General features: G+C 48.5%; 2 protein-coding genes and 1 non-coding gene across 5 annotated transcripts; 2 read left to right on the forward strand and 1 right to left on the reverse strand.

Annotated features, from left to right (window-relative positions):
- The first annotated feature begins 861 nt into the window (after window positions 1-861).
- On the forward strand, window positions 862-4,789 carry SNAPIN (SNAP associated protein). Its single transcript, XM_045455876.1, has 5 exons — window positions 862-1,025; window positions 2,864-3,267; window positions 3,480-3,526; window positions 3,775-3,893; window positions 4,199-4,789. The coding sequence occupies exons 2-5, from the start codon at window positions 2,888-2,890 to the stop codon at window positions 4,298-4,300; spliced, it is 648 nt and encodes a 215-aa protein (XP_045311832.1). The 5' UTR covers window positions 862-1,025; window positions 2,864-2,887; the 3' UTR covers window positions 4,301-4,789.
- A 37-nt stretch (window positions 4,790-4,826) lies between these two features.
- Window positions 4,827-11,505, reverse strand: ILF2 (interleukin enhancer binding factor 2). Of its 3 annotated transcripts, none has more exons than XM_045455858.1 (14): window positions 11,374-11,505; window positions 10,829-10,888; window positions 10,628-10,670; window positions 10,250-10,354; window positions 9,545-9,622; window positions 9,115-9,217; window positions 8,462-8,527; window positions 7,687-7,803; window positions 7,177-7,255; window positions 6,595-6,682; window positions 6,142-6,203; window positions 5,947-6,061; window positions 5,637-5,727; window positions 4,827-5,492 (listed from the first exon to the last, which is right to left on the reverse strand). In XM_045455858.1, exons 1-14 carry the CDS (start codon window positions 11,376-11,378, stop codon window positions 5,332-5,334), a joined length of 1,173 nt encoding a protein of 390 aa, XP_045311814.1. In that variant the 5' UTR covers window positions 11,379-11,505; the 3' UTR covers window positions 4,827-5,331. The 3 variants fall into 3 exon arrangements, with proteins under 3 accessions (XP_045311814.1, XP_045311812.1, XP_045311813.1); XM_045455856.1 differs by having other exon boundaries at window positions 11,315-11,411; XM_045455857.1 differs by lacking the exons at window positions 9,545-9,622; window positions 11,374-11,505.
- A 193-nt stretch (window positions 11,506-11,698) lies between these two features.
- Window positions 11,699-11,770, forward strand: TRNAM-CAU. Its single transcript has one exon. It is a non-coding gene; the product is annotated as a tRNA-Met (tRNA).
- Window positions 11,771-16,352: the final 4,582 nt, after the last annotated feature.

Here is a 16,352-nt window from a genome sequence, read left to right on the forward strand (position 1 = left end):
CTCTTGATCTCTGGGCGGTGAGTTCAAGCCCCACGTTGGGGGTAGAGATTACTTTGAAGATGAATGAAAGAACACCACAAAGTCCCCTTCAGCATTTGTATTCTCTGAGCAGGGTTATTATGTAATCTGGTATTCCAGAGTGCAGATTGACCTGGAGGGGAGTGAGACAACAGGCAAGATCAGTCAGGAGGCTGTGGCAGGGCCCTCAGGAGAGAGAAGTGCTGACTGGAGGTGATAAGAGTGGGAAGGAAAGCATAAAAGCAAAACACAGAGTGATTTTTCTCAGAGAACCAGCCTTTGAAGTAGGATTACCAGATAAAATACTTCTATTGAAAAATTATTTTTTTCTCTGAAATTCACATTTACCTGGTGTCCCGGGGCTTTTTGATTGTTGTTTTCCAAATTTCACAACGCTACTTCAAAAGTGTCCCTGAAGGGACTGTGACCTAACTTGGGGGCTTCTTGTAGAGACATTGAGCCACCAACCTCCTTCCCCAGCCCCGGCCAGCCCTTCTCTCTCTCTCTACAGCACGGGCCTCAAGGATGTGGCCTTTCTCCCTTTCCTCCTCAACACTGTCCTCACTCCCTCCATCCCCTGGGCTCGTCCTCACCAGGCCTGACTCCGGGGCAGGCTGCAGGTACCAGAGTCACCCCTTCCCGTCGCTTACTCCCATAATAAGCCTGCAGCCTCTGCTGAGACTTTCAGCTCTGATCACTAGAGGGAAAGATACAGGGAGACACAGACAACACGACAAAAAGCGTACAAGGCTTTAAAAGGGATCACACTTGGGGCCTCGGGTTTTCAGCTGTGGACCACCACTCCTCCACAGCGATTTAAACACCTCCTCTTTTGTTCCTGAGGAGGAAGCTCGAGGCTGAACATTCTGGTGCCGTCTATGTCTGGGGACCCCTTTGCCGTCCAAGAGCACTTCTCACTCACCGCACCCCACGGCCCACAGGACTGCGAGCCGCTGGAACACACTGGAGCTTAAGAGACTGGGCCTCATGTTGAGAATTCAAGACATGTATGTAAACTCTCTGGAAAGGCATGAAAAATGCAACAAAACCAAGGAAGCTTTTTGAGGGAAGGAAAAAACACAGGTGCCTGGGTGGCTCAGTTGGTTGAGTGTCCGACTTGGCTCAGGTCATGATCCCATGGCTCATGGGTTCAAGCCCCACGTCGGGCTCTGTGCTGACAGCTCAGAGCCTGGAGCCTGCGTCAGATTCTGTGTTTCCCTCTGTCTCTCTGCCCTGCCTCCACTGGCATTCTGTTTCTCTCTCTCTCAAAAATAGAGAAACATTAAACAAAATTCGGGGGGGTGGGGGTGGCTTCCGGGGGCTCAGTCGGTTAAGTGTCCGACTTCAGCTCGGGTCATGATCTCACAGCTTGTGAGTTCAAGCCCCGCATCAGGCTCTGTGCTGACAGCTCCAAGTCTGGAGCCTGCTTGGGATTCTTTGTCTGCCTTTCTCTGCCCCTCCCCAGCTCGCACTCTGTCTCTCTCCCAAAAATAAACACTAAAAAAAATTTGGGGGCGGGGGGGAGGTGCTGCCTGGGTGGCTCAGTGGGTTAAGCATCTGACTTCAGCTCAGGTCATGATCTCACGGTTCATGGGTTCAAGCCCTGCATCAGGCTCTGTGCTGACAGCTCAGAGCCTGGAGCCTGCTTCGGATTCTGTGTCTCCCTCTCTCTCTGCCCCTCCCCTGCTTGCTCTCTCTCGAAAATAAATAAAAACATTAAAAAAAATTTTTTAATATGAAAACACATGTAGGCTTTAAATTTTGCTTTACTGTGGCAAAATGCACATAAAATTTACCACTGTCATTGTTTTTTGAGAGAGAGCAAGTGGGGGAGGGGCAGGGGGAGAGAGAGAGAGAGAGAGAGAGAGAGAGAGAGAGAGAGAGAGAGAGAGAGGCGAGAATCCCAAGCAGGCTCCTCACTGTCCATGCAGAGCCCAATGTGGGGTTCAGTCTCATGAACCATGAAATCATAACCTGAGCTGAAGTCAAGGTGCTTAACCAACTGAGGCACCCAGGAGCACCCACTTTCACCATTTTTAAGCGTACTTGTCAGTGGCATTAAGTAAGTTCATCATTACTCCTCTTTAGAACTTTTTTGTCGTCCCATGCCGAGACTCTACCCGTGAAACAGGAACTCCTCACTCACCTTTCCTTCCGGCCCCTGCAACACTGCGCTGACAGCGAAGAAACCACATTGTATGTCCATGAATTGGACTCTCCGGGCACTTTCTGTAACGACCAGACAGTATGTGTCTTCGTTTCTGGCTTATTTTTCCCAGCGTGATGTCTCCAAGGTTCACCCTCTGGGAGCACGTGCCAGAACTCCATTCCTTTTGCCAGGCACCGGGGTGGCCCAGTGGGTTGGTTAAGCATCAGACTCTTGATCTCGACCCAAGTCACAACCTCATGGTTTGGTGAGTTCAAGCCCGGTGTCAAGCTCTGTGCTGACAGGGTGAGGCCTGCTTAGGATTCATTCTCAAAATAAGTACATAACCTCTAAAAAAAAACCAAAAAACAAAAAAACCCATTCCCTTTGAGACTTGACAGTGTTCTGTGCAGTAGTTTTTTTTTTTTTTAATGTTTATTTTGAGAGAGAGAGTGAGCAGGGAAGGGGCAGAGAGAGAGAATCCCAAGCAGGTTCCGTGCTGTCGGCACAGAGCCTGATCGAGCCAGCCAGGCGCCCCATTCCTACAGTTTTATGCATACCGTAGTGCCCTTAAAAAATACACTCTCAAATTTAGAAACAGGAACCTATACTAGGAATACAATCTGGTTTTCTCATCAAATTAACAGGAGAGGGCTATGCACAGCTGACGAGACGAGCATTTATTTTCCACCTTTGCAGAAAACCAAAGATAGGCGCCCCAAAATGGTTCCTCCCAGCCCGCGGAAGTCTGGAGACCCACCCGCCAACAGCACCCTCTGCGGCCTCCGAGGACCTACAGCTCCGCCTAACCGCCGGCCGTGGCGGAGACTCGGTTTCCCAGAAGCCCCCCGGCTGGGTCCCGCCCACAGCTCTGCCGGGCGCCCCCTGGCGGCGCGCTTCAGCTCGGCTCCAGTTCCCGGCGGCCCGCGCGGCACGTTCTCGGCGGAAGGGCTGCTCGCGATGGCTGGGGCTGGTTCTGCCGCTGTGTCCGGGGCAGGGACCCCCGTGGCGGGTCCCGCAGGCCGCGATCTCTTCGCCGAGGGGCTCCTCGAGTTCCTGCGACCGGCTGTGCAGCAGCTGGACTCTCACGTCCACGCTGTCAGGTCCGAGAGGGAAGGGCGGGGTGGGGCCTCTTCTCGGTTTGGCTGTGGGAGGCAGGGGGCGCCGGGAAGGGGCGGGGCCAGGCCCGGAAGGGGCGGGGCTGGCGGGAGGCCGCGGGCCTAGGCTGGCTTGGCTCGGGTCTTGGGAAGCCTGTCGGGGAGTCGGCTCTTTGAGTCCCATTAACTGACCGTGTAGGCCTCGTAACTCTTTGCAGAGAGAGCCAGGTAGAGCTCCGGGAGCAAATTGACAACTTGGCTACTGGTGAGTAAGCATCCCTGCATTCCCGCGATCCTGCAGCTCGCTTTTAGGACCTCGTGTCTAGCCCACCTCCGGGTGGGTTTGTGTCGTGTGCTTCCAGGACATCAGGGCTCCAGTGATTCCTGCTTCCCTAAGTTTCTAGTGACCGGCCCATGTGGGTGCCGGCGTGTCTTCATCCCACTTACCAGCCTGCCTTCCCCAAGAACGAGGAGCCATTAGGTGTTAGTTTGCAGCTTACTTCCATCCCCCAGAGCTGTGCCGAATCAACGAGGATCAGAAAGTGGCCCTGGATCTCGACCCCTATGTCAAGAAGCTGCTTAATGCCCGGCGACGAGTTGTCCTGGTCAACAACATTCTGCAGAATGCGCAGGTAAAGGAATTCCCTGCGAACAGTGATCCTTTAGAAGTCCTCAGGGTATTCTCACTTTCAAGGGATGACCTTAAAAGTCACTGTGATTTTTAGTCTTTGGGGAAAGAGAGTTGTCAACCGTGTCAGCCGTAATAGATCTTATCATCTTCATTCTCCATACCCAGCTGCCCTCGTTTAATGTCCTTCGCACCTTAGAGGACTTACATCAAGAGGGAGCGAGGCCAGGGTATTTTCCCCGCATCTAGCGGACAGGGCGTTCTAAAGCTTTACATGGAGCAGTTAGGATTCCAAATCTTGTCTTGTAGGAACGGCTGAGGCGACTAAACCACAGTGTTGCCAAGGAAACAGCCCGCAGGAGGGCAATGCTGGATTCAGGAGTTTACCCTTCTGGTTCCCCGAGCAAGTAAACAGGCCAGAAGATGGGGCTCATGCCCGGCCCCATAATAGCACAAGTACTCTTCCCCAGCTGCCTTGCTTCCTCCAGGAACTCCCTGTAGACCTTGGGACATCAAGCAGGCAGCCCAGTGGTTTCTGTCTGAAGCACTTAAGTCTTACCCACTTACATGGGGCCCAAAGAAACCTGTGTACAGCAGGACTAATGATCCCAAAGGATTTATTATGGCTCTTGCTTCCAAGAATGGGCTGAGGACTCTACCTTTTTAAAGCCTACATTCTCAAGGCCCAGCTCCTCTACCTTCAAGCCTGGTTAATGAGGGGCTTCCTCCATTGCATGTCCTCTACCTGTGACTTGTTTTCCTTTGTTTACACTGAGGATTTGAAGGGCAGGCAAAGTCAAGGTAATGACCTCTGTCTACCCTCTTTTGTTGATTGCACTGGGCTTGAATACAGTAGCAGTATTGGTAGGACCATTTCATTCAATAAATGCTTAACCAGTGTTCTAGTTTACTTTGGTATATGGAAAGGTTCCAAGAATCTTTGTAGATACAAACTTTAATTCAGATACAGCTTCAAATTGTGATCTAGTGTTTACAATGAGAAGACTCAAATACCACTTTCATTGAAAAGTACAGAAAGCAAAAAGGGTTGCCAGATGCCAAGGAAAAGCGAGCAAGAGCCCTACGAGGAAGTACTTTAATCACTTTTCTCAGGAAAAAAAAATTCCAGACACTAACAGTTCACAACATTTCAACAACAAAGTACTGTTTGAGGGAGGTTTCCAGGACCTGGGGACTCTGAAGTCCTAGGAAGAAAAGCTGGTCTCCTGCTTCACTATAGATGGATGGCATAGGTCGTAAATGGGAGACTTCTGGCTGTTGAGCCAAGTGGAACCCAGTGGAGTGACACTTCCTTCTATAGTTTCTTTTCCTTCCTGTCTCCCTTTTCCCTCAGAAATGCCACCACGTGAAGTCCAGCAGCAGTTAGCTTGGGCTCCAGTCTTCACCTTGGACAAGAAAGGGGATGAAGATAGGAAGGAAGGTCACTCCTGAGTCTCCATGCTTTCCTCTTCCTCTCCTTGAGGTGGTTCTTCCGTATTCTCCTCCTCCTCTTCTCCTTCCTTCTTCTCTGGTGGCTTCTCATAAGCCTTTTCTGAAGGTGTCACTATCACTCCATCCCAGGTAGAGATTTCAGAAGCAAGATCTGGGGAAAAAAACGCGATTTCAGGCAACTAGCCCAGCATACAAGTCATAACCTACACAGTAGAAATAGTAACACATCTGAATAGTGTAGAGCTTTGTAGAGCAGAGTACCATAAAGATCCCCCGACCCACAACGATCACTCACAGCTGGCATCACCCTCCTGGCCGAGAATCTTCCGAAAGCCACCATGTGAGAGGATTCGGACCAGAGTCTGAGCTGTGTAGCACACCATGTCCTAAAGGAGAGCAGAGTGAGAGTAAACTAGAAAGGGGAGTTAAAGTACCGTATCTGACGAATATTCTCATGAAAACAGTTGAGGACAATTTTAATTTCAAGACCAAAGTTTCTGAGAACCCCCAAATGCCTGACCCCTAAAGACCACATCGCCTTTGCCTTCTGATCTGGAGTATTCAAGAGTAGGACACAACACGCAATTGCAGAGCTGACCCCATACCTGTTGTTCCAGAGTCATGACTGTGTGTACTCTGAAGTTGCCACTCTCACAGGGGTCAGTGATACCCACTGACCCTGGCAGGAACAGTCCTGCAGCCAGGATCTGTAAGCAACGTCTGAAGCACACGAGAACATTTAAAAAAAACCACACAAGACCTCTTACACCCAGCCCCAAACCCAAAGAAGCATGCTGTACCTGTATGCCACGTTTAGGGCCAAAGGCTGTCTGGTGGGATTGTTCATCACAGCATAGTGCCCCTGGAAAATAATCAACCTGGTAGGTGTGCCATAAACTTGACAATTCTAGCCAAACAAACTGAAACCTCAAACATTCACAAAACAGATTATTGAAGTCTAAGTAAAATGTTCACATTCAGAAGCAGTTCTGAAACTAGCTGCTCATTCACTGATTTCTCATTATCTCATTACTAAAATTACATCAGTAACAAAGAGGAATAGGGACAGTACAATTACTCATTCAACTGAAACTCTAAAAACCCAACGAAGTAATAAACACCATGTATTTACTGAATCATTGCCCACCACGAGACTGATTTTCAGCTCCACCAAATTTCCGATCCTGGTCGGTTTCAGAATAACTGCTGTGTTAAATAGGGGTGACCAGGAACTCCAACTGCCCTTTACTTACAAGTAAGTCAAGGATCCAGGGTGTGAGGGGCTCAAAGCCAGGAAAACGAATTCTCAGGTCCTTCAACAGTCTGATGAGAACTTTAACTCTGAAAGTAAGAGGAACCCAGGGATTAAAATAACATCATGTACTTCCATCCCTGAGGTACAGAGCTGTTGTTATTTCTAAAACTACACATTTGTTTCTCTCAATCTAAATTTGCTTACTTAGGGGCACCCGGGTGGCTTAGTCAGTTAAGTGTCTGACTTCAGCTCAGGTCATGATCCTACAGTTCATGGGTTCAAACCCCACATCAGGCTCCGTGCTGACAGCCTGGAACCTGAAGCCTGCTTCGGATTCTGTGTCTCCCTCTCTCTCTGCCCCTTCCCCACTCACTGGCATGCTCTCTCTCAAATGAATGTTAAACAACAAAACCTTTTAATTTGCTTACATCAGGTGTATTAAAAAAAAAAAAAAAAAAAAAAAAAAAAAACCTGGCCAATTATAGCCAAAGAGTTTTAACAGAGGAAGTACGGAGGTATCCTGCTATTCAGTATAATTAGAATAATTAGGTTATTTAAGCTCAAATAGCAAGGAACTCACGTGGACTGAGAAGCATTTTCCTCAAACCAGCGGGCATGTCTGATGGCTGCTAAGGCACTCTGCAACACCTTGATGTCCACTACAAGACCAGCACAACAGGCCACAATGAAACACTCCTGTTACTAAGCAAGCAATTCAGCCTCCTTGTAATTTCTTAAACCACCCCAGGTTCCTCAGACCAGCAAATCACTTGTCCGGAAATCACTATTCCTCCCCTAAACCAAATCTGTAAGCACGCAAGATCCACAACTTTCTCCAAGAGCCCATTCCCTCCATAAATACTGTCCTCCAATCCACTTACTTTCTTGGCCATCCTGTCTGACAGTTTCACTAGCAAGCTAGTAAAACTGTCTCCAAATTACAGAGGGAGATAGTGAAGTCTGGGGGTCAACTTAGGTCCAGAAAGTTTCACGTGGAATAGCAACTAGCTAAACATGCAACAGCAACCTTGTCTTATACCATATTTTGAATTTCCCCCAAGTATCCCAGAAATGGAAAAAAAGGACTAACAGTGGAGTTCTGGGTCCAGTTTTCGGAGATTGGGTGGCACTGTTGTAATGAGAATCTTCACTGTAGCATCAGAGGAACTGATCTCGAAACCAGTTTCATTGGTCAGCATGGTCAAAACTGAAAGAAAATCAAAACCTGTAATGCCCCCATCTCCCTTAGATGACCAGAGGTAAATATAGGGTTGAAGTAGAAGAGCAGATAGGTTTCTCAAAACAGCAAGAGTCCAGAATGAGGATTCAAAATACTTTTATAAGGAAGAGATGGGGCGCCTGGCTGGCTCAGTTGGAAGAGCATGGGACACTTGACCTCTGGGGCACGAGTTCGAGCCCCACACTGGGTGCAGAGATTACTTAAATATATATATAAACTTCAGAAAAATAAAAAAGTAAATAAAAGTAACGGAGATGAACTGGGTATCAAACACTGGAGATCACTGCAAAAACTTCCGCAACATAGAACTCTGCATTCAAGAGGCGGCTGGCTCAGAATGGGTGGCTCAGTCAGTTAGGCACCAACTTCAGCTCAGGTCGTGATTTCGCTGTTGGTGAGTTCAAGCTCCACATCGGGCTCTCTGCTTCTCTGCTGTCAGTGCACACACAGTCTGCTTTGGATCCTCTGTCTCCCTCTCTCTCTGCCCCGCCCCTCAAAAATAAACAGTAACAAAAAAAATCTCTGCATTCACTCTTCTTTCTAGCCTGACCTTCGTTAAAAGTGTAGTTGTCATCATAGACCTGGCTCCTACTGAATACATGTCCAACAACAAACTCAAACCAACCTTCAGAAGGATCTTGTGCTCTTAGGCTTTCCACAACTTTGTTCCCTAGGGCAGCAACAGCTTCCACTAGATTGAGAGAAAAGGAGACCATGAGCAGTATAATTATTCACATCCTTTCTGTACATCTCTATGGTATTCCACGCCGATTTGTGCCCCACGTACAAGGCTGGAGCAAGGGCAAGCAACAGAATAAACGCTTCTACAAGGGAAAGCTAACGCGTGAACAGAGAAACAGGAAGTCTCAGGGAATAGGCCACCTCCTGTACCCACATCCTTTTATAGGAGAGTTTCTTGTCAGTGGCACTAATGCCATGTGGGGCTGGAGGTAAGGCACACCCTGTGTGGTACTCAGCGGCATCCCCGACCTCCACTCCTTTGATGCCAGTAGCCCCAAATGTCTCCAGACACTGCCAGATGTCCCATGAGGGACAAAACCACCCCCTGTTGAGAAACGCCGCCCTGTAGTAACTGGCCATACATTCTTTCAGACACACAGCCCAGACTTTGTCCTTTAGTACCCCAATATACATTTAAAAAAATGAATTCCCCATTCGTTTTCCAAACAACCTTTCCTGCAAGAGATTTGGGCTTTAAAGATCCCTATGCCTCAAATGCAACTTTCTGCTCCTGTGGCCAGAAAGAGGTGCACTCACACGTTGGCAGAATCTTTAGGATTACCACCAGGTCGGCCACGTTGTGTCCGGTTGTCATTGTTCCCTTTTTATATGATCCCACCTGTCGGACTTCTTCAATTTGCTGTTGGAAAAGGTATTTCGGGGGGGGGGGGGGGGGATGTAGAAGTTAAAGATGGCCTAACTCCTCTCAGAAATCAATGACAACACAATTATTACCCAGAATTGGAAGTAGCAGAGGTCAAATGATATCCCAAAACAACCCCATGAAACGCCTGATACATTATGGCTAGCTGATAGCAGTAACACAAGTTTTATCCCTGAGATCACCACTAGTAGAAAGGAATCCCACTATACTTCCCTTTCCATTTCAAACTTGGCTTTGGAGATTAAGGAAACTTCCGCACAACCAAGGCTGCCCTTTTCTATGACTAAATCATTAAAGACTCACCACTTCGAACGTCCCTGGAGCCACAATCAAATTGTCAATCACATTGTTTATTTTTGTCACCAGGGAGAGGATAGAAGCCTAAAAAAGAGCATAAAATAAAAAACGCCCTGAAGTGAAAAATTACAGGCAACTTTTCAGAGTTTGAGTATTTTCCCCTAATCCCTTCTAGACAAGACGAATCAATACCTACACAGGGTTTTGAAAACACTCTGACCCTTCTGGCCTTGAACATGCCAGGAGAGTAACTTTTTGGCCCAAAGACAGAGTCCCCAGTGACAATATGAAAGCACACGTTGGGGCACCTGGGTGGCGCAGTCGGTTAAGCGTCCGACTTCAGCCAGGTCACGATCTCGCGGTCCGGGAGTTCGAGCCCCGCGTCGGGCTCTGGGCTGATGGCTCAGAGCCTGGAGCCTGTTTCCGATTCTGTGTCTCCCTCTCTCTCTCTGCCCCTCCCCCGTTCATGCTCTGTCTCTCTCTGTCCCAAAAATAAATAAAAAACGTTGAAAAAAAAAAAAAAAAAAAAAAGAAAGCACACGTAATGCTTCTACAATCCACCTGGCACTCTCCCTCTACCCACAAGGAGAAACCAGGCGAACAATTAAACCCTCTGTCAAGTTTAGGCTCTGGTAACAGGAACCTCACCACGGTCATTCACCTCTCTGGCTTTCCTCGAGAAATCCGAGGAGGAAAGCCAAGAGAATATACCTGTTCGGCAGAATTAGGAGCAAGGTCCTGATTCCTCTTCAGCAAGGCCTCACTGAAGGAAGTTTCATCAGGCGCTGGCTTGACCCGGGGGAAGGCCATTTCACACTACAGCAGAACGAAACAAGGAGCCGCTGTTTACCGAAAATAGTGCATAGGGTGGATCCGTTGCTCTGTTGCCACAACAGAAAAAAACTGCCAAGAGAAAATTCTACGCTGCTTTTCCCTCCTTAAGATATTCAAACAAGGACACCCGCCACAAGGACTGGCCCTAGTGTAAGCTCTCAGCGCTTTGACACCAACAAACAAGGCAGAGACCCAGTTAACCTTTTAGAACAAAGATTACAATCCTGTCACTGCCAACAGGGGCCAAGCACTCACCAAATAGAAATCAAATGGAATATGGGGCACGAAGGGCCTGAACCTAAAACAAGAACAACAAGGCAGGTCATGCATCGGATGAAGGGGGGCCACACTCCTCGGCGGGGAGCCCGGGAGCCGGACCTCACAGAGGCGGGGCACCCAGCGCCCCCCAGACTGCACGGACCGAGCCGTGCACAGGTGCTAGGAACCGGCACTCACCCTCCTCCGGGGCCGCCTCTGGAACCAAAGCGCCCGCCACGACCACGGCCTCGGTCACCCCTACAAGGGCAGAGATTTAACTGGTGACCCCGCCGAAGGAGCCCGCAGGACACCGGCCGCTCTGACTCCCGCTTGCGCTTCTCGCTCCAGGTGCCCAGCGTCACCACACCGCGCCTCCTCCCCGGACGACTCTATCACAACCCACAGCGAACAGCGCCGGGCTGCACCACCGGGTCCCCGCGAGAAATGCCCCCTAACGCCCGGGGCACGGCCCCCAGCACTCGAGGGACGAAAGCGGCTGCCCCTTTATCCACCGACGCGGTGGAGCCTTTACCCGCACACCCTCTATCCCCCGGACGTGGCGCGCTGGGTCCCCACGCCTCCACAGCCTCCGACCGCCGCCGTCGCCCCGGCCGAGAGCTCTCGGGCTTCGGGCAGACCCCGGACGCGCGGCCCCGTCGGGAGCCCCGGCTCCTGTCGGCCCACCTTCCCGAAGTTTTCGGGGGGGCACCCTGAGCCTTCGCAGAGCAGCCCAGCGCCCTCACCTCATGGCGCCCTAAACCCCGAACAATGGAGTCCACGCCAACCGCCCCTCTCCTCGGAGGAGCAGACGACCGGAGACGCGGCTCGCTGGCGCGTCCCAACAAGCTCTGCCGCGATTGGGCCGCGCCGCACCCCGCCGCTAATGCCCATTGGTTTACTTTGGCAGACCGGCCTACAGACCAATAAAACACGCCTGCTATGTCAGAAAGGAGCCAATAAGAACAGATTTGCCAGTAGTGACTATTTTTGTAACCAGACGCTAGGTGGCGCGGTGTAAAGAAGCCAGAAGAGACCTTTCTATATGATTCCAGAGCCCCCACGCATAGTAGCAGAGTGGCGCAGCGGAAGCGTGCTGGGCCCATAACCCAGAGGTCGATGGATCGAAACCATCCTCTGCTACAGGGACTTTTTCTTTCTTTTTTCTGCGTTTTCCTCCTTCAGGACACTATTTGGAGTTCAATTTCTTTAGTGCTTTTTGGTTTTTTTTCCTTTTCTTTTTTCCCTCCAGGACACTATTTGGAGTTCAATTTTCTTCAGTACTTAAAATCGCCTTTCTGTTACTTTCTCCTTCCTCAAAAATGCAGCCTTTAAAACCTGTTTTTGCCATCAGCAAGTGAAACGGGAACGGGAAGGACTTTAAGCAACACCACGCCTGGGTGGAGTTCACCGAAGGCTGGAAATTTACGGCAGGAGAAGCGGATTTGAGAAAAGGGCATATACTGACGGAACCAGAGGGAAAAGCACTGATGATAAGGGACTAGAAGCGAAACTGAGGCAGCCTTTGAAAGAGAGCTCAGAAAAAACGAGCAGGGGAAGTGAAAGGGAGCAGCCCGCGACCGCACATCCGCCGCCGCTCCCCTGCGGCCGCGTCTCCGCCGGGTCAGCGCGCTCCCGCCCGGCGAGCACGCGCACGCGCTGTCCTTGCGAGCCGACGGCGCGCGGCGCTGCTCCTGCGCCTCCGCGAGTCCTCGTTCTCCCGCTTCTTGTCTGCCCTTGTACTGATGAACGTGTATTTCCTTCCCCGCCTGTGTTAATTGGAAGTTACGCGTTCATTTAGCGGTTACTCTAAAAATTGCACCATACATCCTTGAGTTTGCAAAGTCTGGTTTTATGCAGTACTTGTACCCTCCTCGTAAAAAATGCAGAGACAATGTAACTACATTTACCACCATCACTCCCCCCAGAATTAGTTGCTGTTGCTGTTGTGTAATTCTGTTAAATACTTTACTGATGTATAATTTACTACAGCAAAATGCACAGATCTTAAGCTTTCTTCTCGATTAATTGAGTAATGTATTCATGTAACCATCACGCAGGTTAAGATAACATTTTCATCACTTAAAGTTCGCTCATACCCCTTTACCCTGCCCCTGGAGGGAATCACGATTTCCTATTTCTGTGAGCATGGATTAGTTTTGTCTGTTCTTGAACTTGACATCAATGGACTCATACTGTATGTACTCCCTCCCCCCACTCCCCCCCCCCCCCAGTTTCTCTTGCTTGACACGTTTCAAGATTCTCCACGTTTTTGCATTTATCAGCAATGTGTTTATTTTTATTTATGAGTAGCATTTCATTGCTTGAGTATATCCATTCTCTTGTGGAGCCATTATTCCCACTGGCTGAGACACACAGGAACACATTTTGGTTGTTTCTACTTTGGAGCCATTATGAATAAAGCTGCTATGAACCTTTTTGGGGGAAGATTTGTGTGGCCGGATACATTCGTTTCTCTTGGTAGGTGTACATGTGTACAGAATTTAAATTCTGTATTATTATTTTTTAAGCAAGCTCTATGCCACACCTGGGTCTCAAATTCAGGACACCTCCCCCCCACCCCCTGATGAAGCGTCCCATGGCTCCACGGACTGAGCCAGCCCGGTGCCCCTTTCACCTTTGTTTCTGAAGGACATTTTCTCTGCATAGGGAACTCTAGCTTGGAGGTTATCTTCTTTCAGCACATTTATGGTATTATTTTGCTATCTTTGGCTTCCACTTTTGCTGTGGAAAAAGAATTGCCAACCTAATGGTTGCTCTTTTCAAAGGAATCAATCCTCCTTTTTTCCTATTTTATTTTTAAAATTTTTTCAAGTTTATTTATTTATTTGGAGAGAGAGAAACAGACCAGATGAGTGGGGGAAAGGCAAAGGTAGGGGGAGAGAGACCAAGCAGACTCCACGCTGCCCGTGTAGAGCCCGATGAGGGACTTGAATTCACAAACTGAGAGATCATGACCTGAGCTGAAGCCAAGAGCTGGCTGCTTAACCGACTGAGCTACCAAGACACCCTTTCCTATTTTAAAGATTTAGCCTTTGATTTAATTTCCCACTATTTCACCCCGATGGGTCCCAATATGGATGTTTTTAACCTCACTTGAAGTTTGTTGAACTTCTCGAATCTGTGGCTTAATGTATTCCATCTATTTTTTTAAGTTTCTCAGCCATAATCACTTCAAATATTGCTTCTACCCTGTTTTTTCCCCTGCTTTCGGGGCTCCAAAGAAAGGTGTTAGATTTTTTCACAGTATCCTTTCTGTCTCTGACACTCTCTTACGTTTCCCATTTCTGTTTAACCTGTGCTTCACTGTTGGTAGTTTCTCCATTCTTTCTTCCAGTGCATTCCTTGCTCCTCAGTTGAGTCTAACTGTTAAACTCATCGATTGATTCTTAATTTTTTTTTTAATATCTTGGGTGTGAATTTTCTATTTATTTCTGGTTTACCCAAGTCCAAGGTTTCCCCCAAGAGTGCAGCTTTCGGGACCCTAACCCAAAATAGGAAGGTGGCTTGCCAGGTTTCTCACCTTCAGGGACATTTGGACTACAATTTTTGTCTCACTTGCCCCACACAACGCATTTTCTGCCACCAATTCCAATCAGCAAATGACTCCAGGGCACAAGCAGTCTTACCATTGTCTCACCTCTCAGACTTCCTGTCTTTCACACCCTCAACACCCATAATTCTTCACTGTCTTTCAGTGTTTTGAGTTTTTAAAGCATTTCATCCAAAATTTTTACTTGTCTTCAGCTCAGGGATCGGGCAGCTGTTTAGTCCACCATTGGAAACAGGGGCTCAATTACTAAATTCGATTTTGAGCATAGTCCTTTCTCCTGAGTTTCACTCCACTAACCCAACGGCCCACTGGACACCTCCACTTGGGGATCTACAGGCGCCTCACACCCAATAAACTAAAATGGTTATCATTCCCTTGTGCTTGCTTAGGCAGCACATATTATAAAACTGTCATCACCCCTCAAAAACCTGCGTCTATAGCTCCTCAGCAAATGGGTCAGTGTTACCTAAACCTCAGTTATTTGTATACTGTCTTCTCGAAGTCCAATTGATTCTACTTATAAAATAGCTCTCTATAGTCAACAATACTGTATTATCCACGTAAAAAAGTTGTAAGTGGGACGCCTGGCTGGCTCATGGTAGCACATGTGACTTTTCCTCTTGGGGACGTGAGTTTGAGCCCCATGTTGGGAGTGAGTAGTTTACCTAAAAAAATAAAGGGGACTTTTTTTTTAGGTTTTTAAAAGGGTAGGTCTCATGTGTTCCAAACACACACACACACAAGAACACAATGAAATGTTTGGAGGTGATAGATGCTACCTTGATATTGTGGTGATGGTTTCACAGGTATATACATGTTCACACTCGTCAATCGTATACATTAAATATGTACAGTTTATGCCATATCAATTATACCTCAATAAAACCGTCTTTTTAAAAGTTCCTTCCAACCCTCCAACCCTCCCCCTACATCTCAGGGATGCGAGAGAGGATCTAAGCATCTGACTCTTGATCTGGGCTCAGGTCTTGATCTCAGTGTCATGTCTTCAAGCCGGCGTTGGGCTCTGCACTGGGTATGAAGCCTACTTTTTTTTTTTTTTTTTTAACATTTATTTATTTTTGAGACACAGAGAGAGAGACAGAGCATGAACGGGGGAGGAGCAGAGAGAGAGAGGGAGACACAGAATCGGAAGCAGGCTCCAGGCGCTGAGCCATCAGCCCAGAGCCCCACGCGGGGCTCGAACTCACAGACTGCGAGATCGCGAGATGGCGACCTGAGCTGAAGTCGGACGCTTCACCGACTGAGCCACCCAGGCGCCCCTGAAGCCTACTTTAAAAAAAAAAAAAAAAGGAAAAAAAAAAGTTCCTGCTCCCCGCCCCCCCCCCCCAAAAAAAAAGTTTCCCACTCTCCCATCTACCTCTGTAGCCTCTGGAGCTCCCCTGTGAAGGACAAACATATTATGCCTATTATGGAAAAGCTTTCATGACCTGCCCTCTGCTCCCCTTTCTGGCCTCTCCCCAGTCATTCCTAAATGCACACACTTTACATTATGGGCCAGGATCGAAAACATGAACTCCTCCTACAGCAGCCAGGCTGGTAATGCAGAGTAGGTAGGAACTATCATGGACTAGAGTCATCTCAAAGAAGGGCCGCAGGCAGGAGTCATCTATTGCTAACTATGATATTTCAAGATAGTGAGAAATCCAAATATTCGTGTGCCATCTGCCGATTTTTTTTTTTTTTTTTTTTTTTAAAGAAAGTTGTTTGTCCAACATGGGGCTTAAACTCAGGACACGGAGATCAAGAGTACCGCTCTGCCGAGTGAGCCAGTCGGGCGCACCCCGTCTGCTGCTTTTTAAGTGTCGGCAATGAAGGCAAATATAGAGAGCACGCACGCGGAACAAAACATCCCTGCCATCTGAAGTTGGTCTTTGCTCTAAGACCATCAGAAAAACTGGTCCTAAAATTCTCCAAAAATGCCAGGTATAGGGAATATACTGCTCTCTGCGCAGAATCCCTTGCTCATCATTCCACCCTTGCTGCATTATTTCTCTTTGGAGATTTTCCTGGCCCCAAAGCAAGCTTACGTCCTCATCTGGGGCTCTAGCAATCTCCCCAGCTTCTGTTGCGGTGCTCAGTCATGTTACGTGGTAGCTGTTGGTCCCAAGCACGGCTCCCCCAGGGCACGGC

The sequence above is a fragment of the Leopardus geoffroyi genome, chromosome C3, assembly GCF_018350155.1.
Source record: "Leopardus geoffroyi isolate Oge1 chromosome C3, O.geoffroyi_Oge1_pat1.0, whole genome shotgun sequence".
Lineage (NCBI taxonomy): Eukaryota > Metazoa > Chordata > Mammalia > Carnivora > Felidae > Leopardus > Leopardus geoffroyi.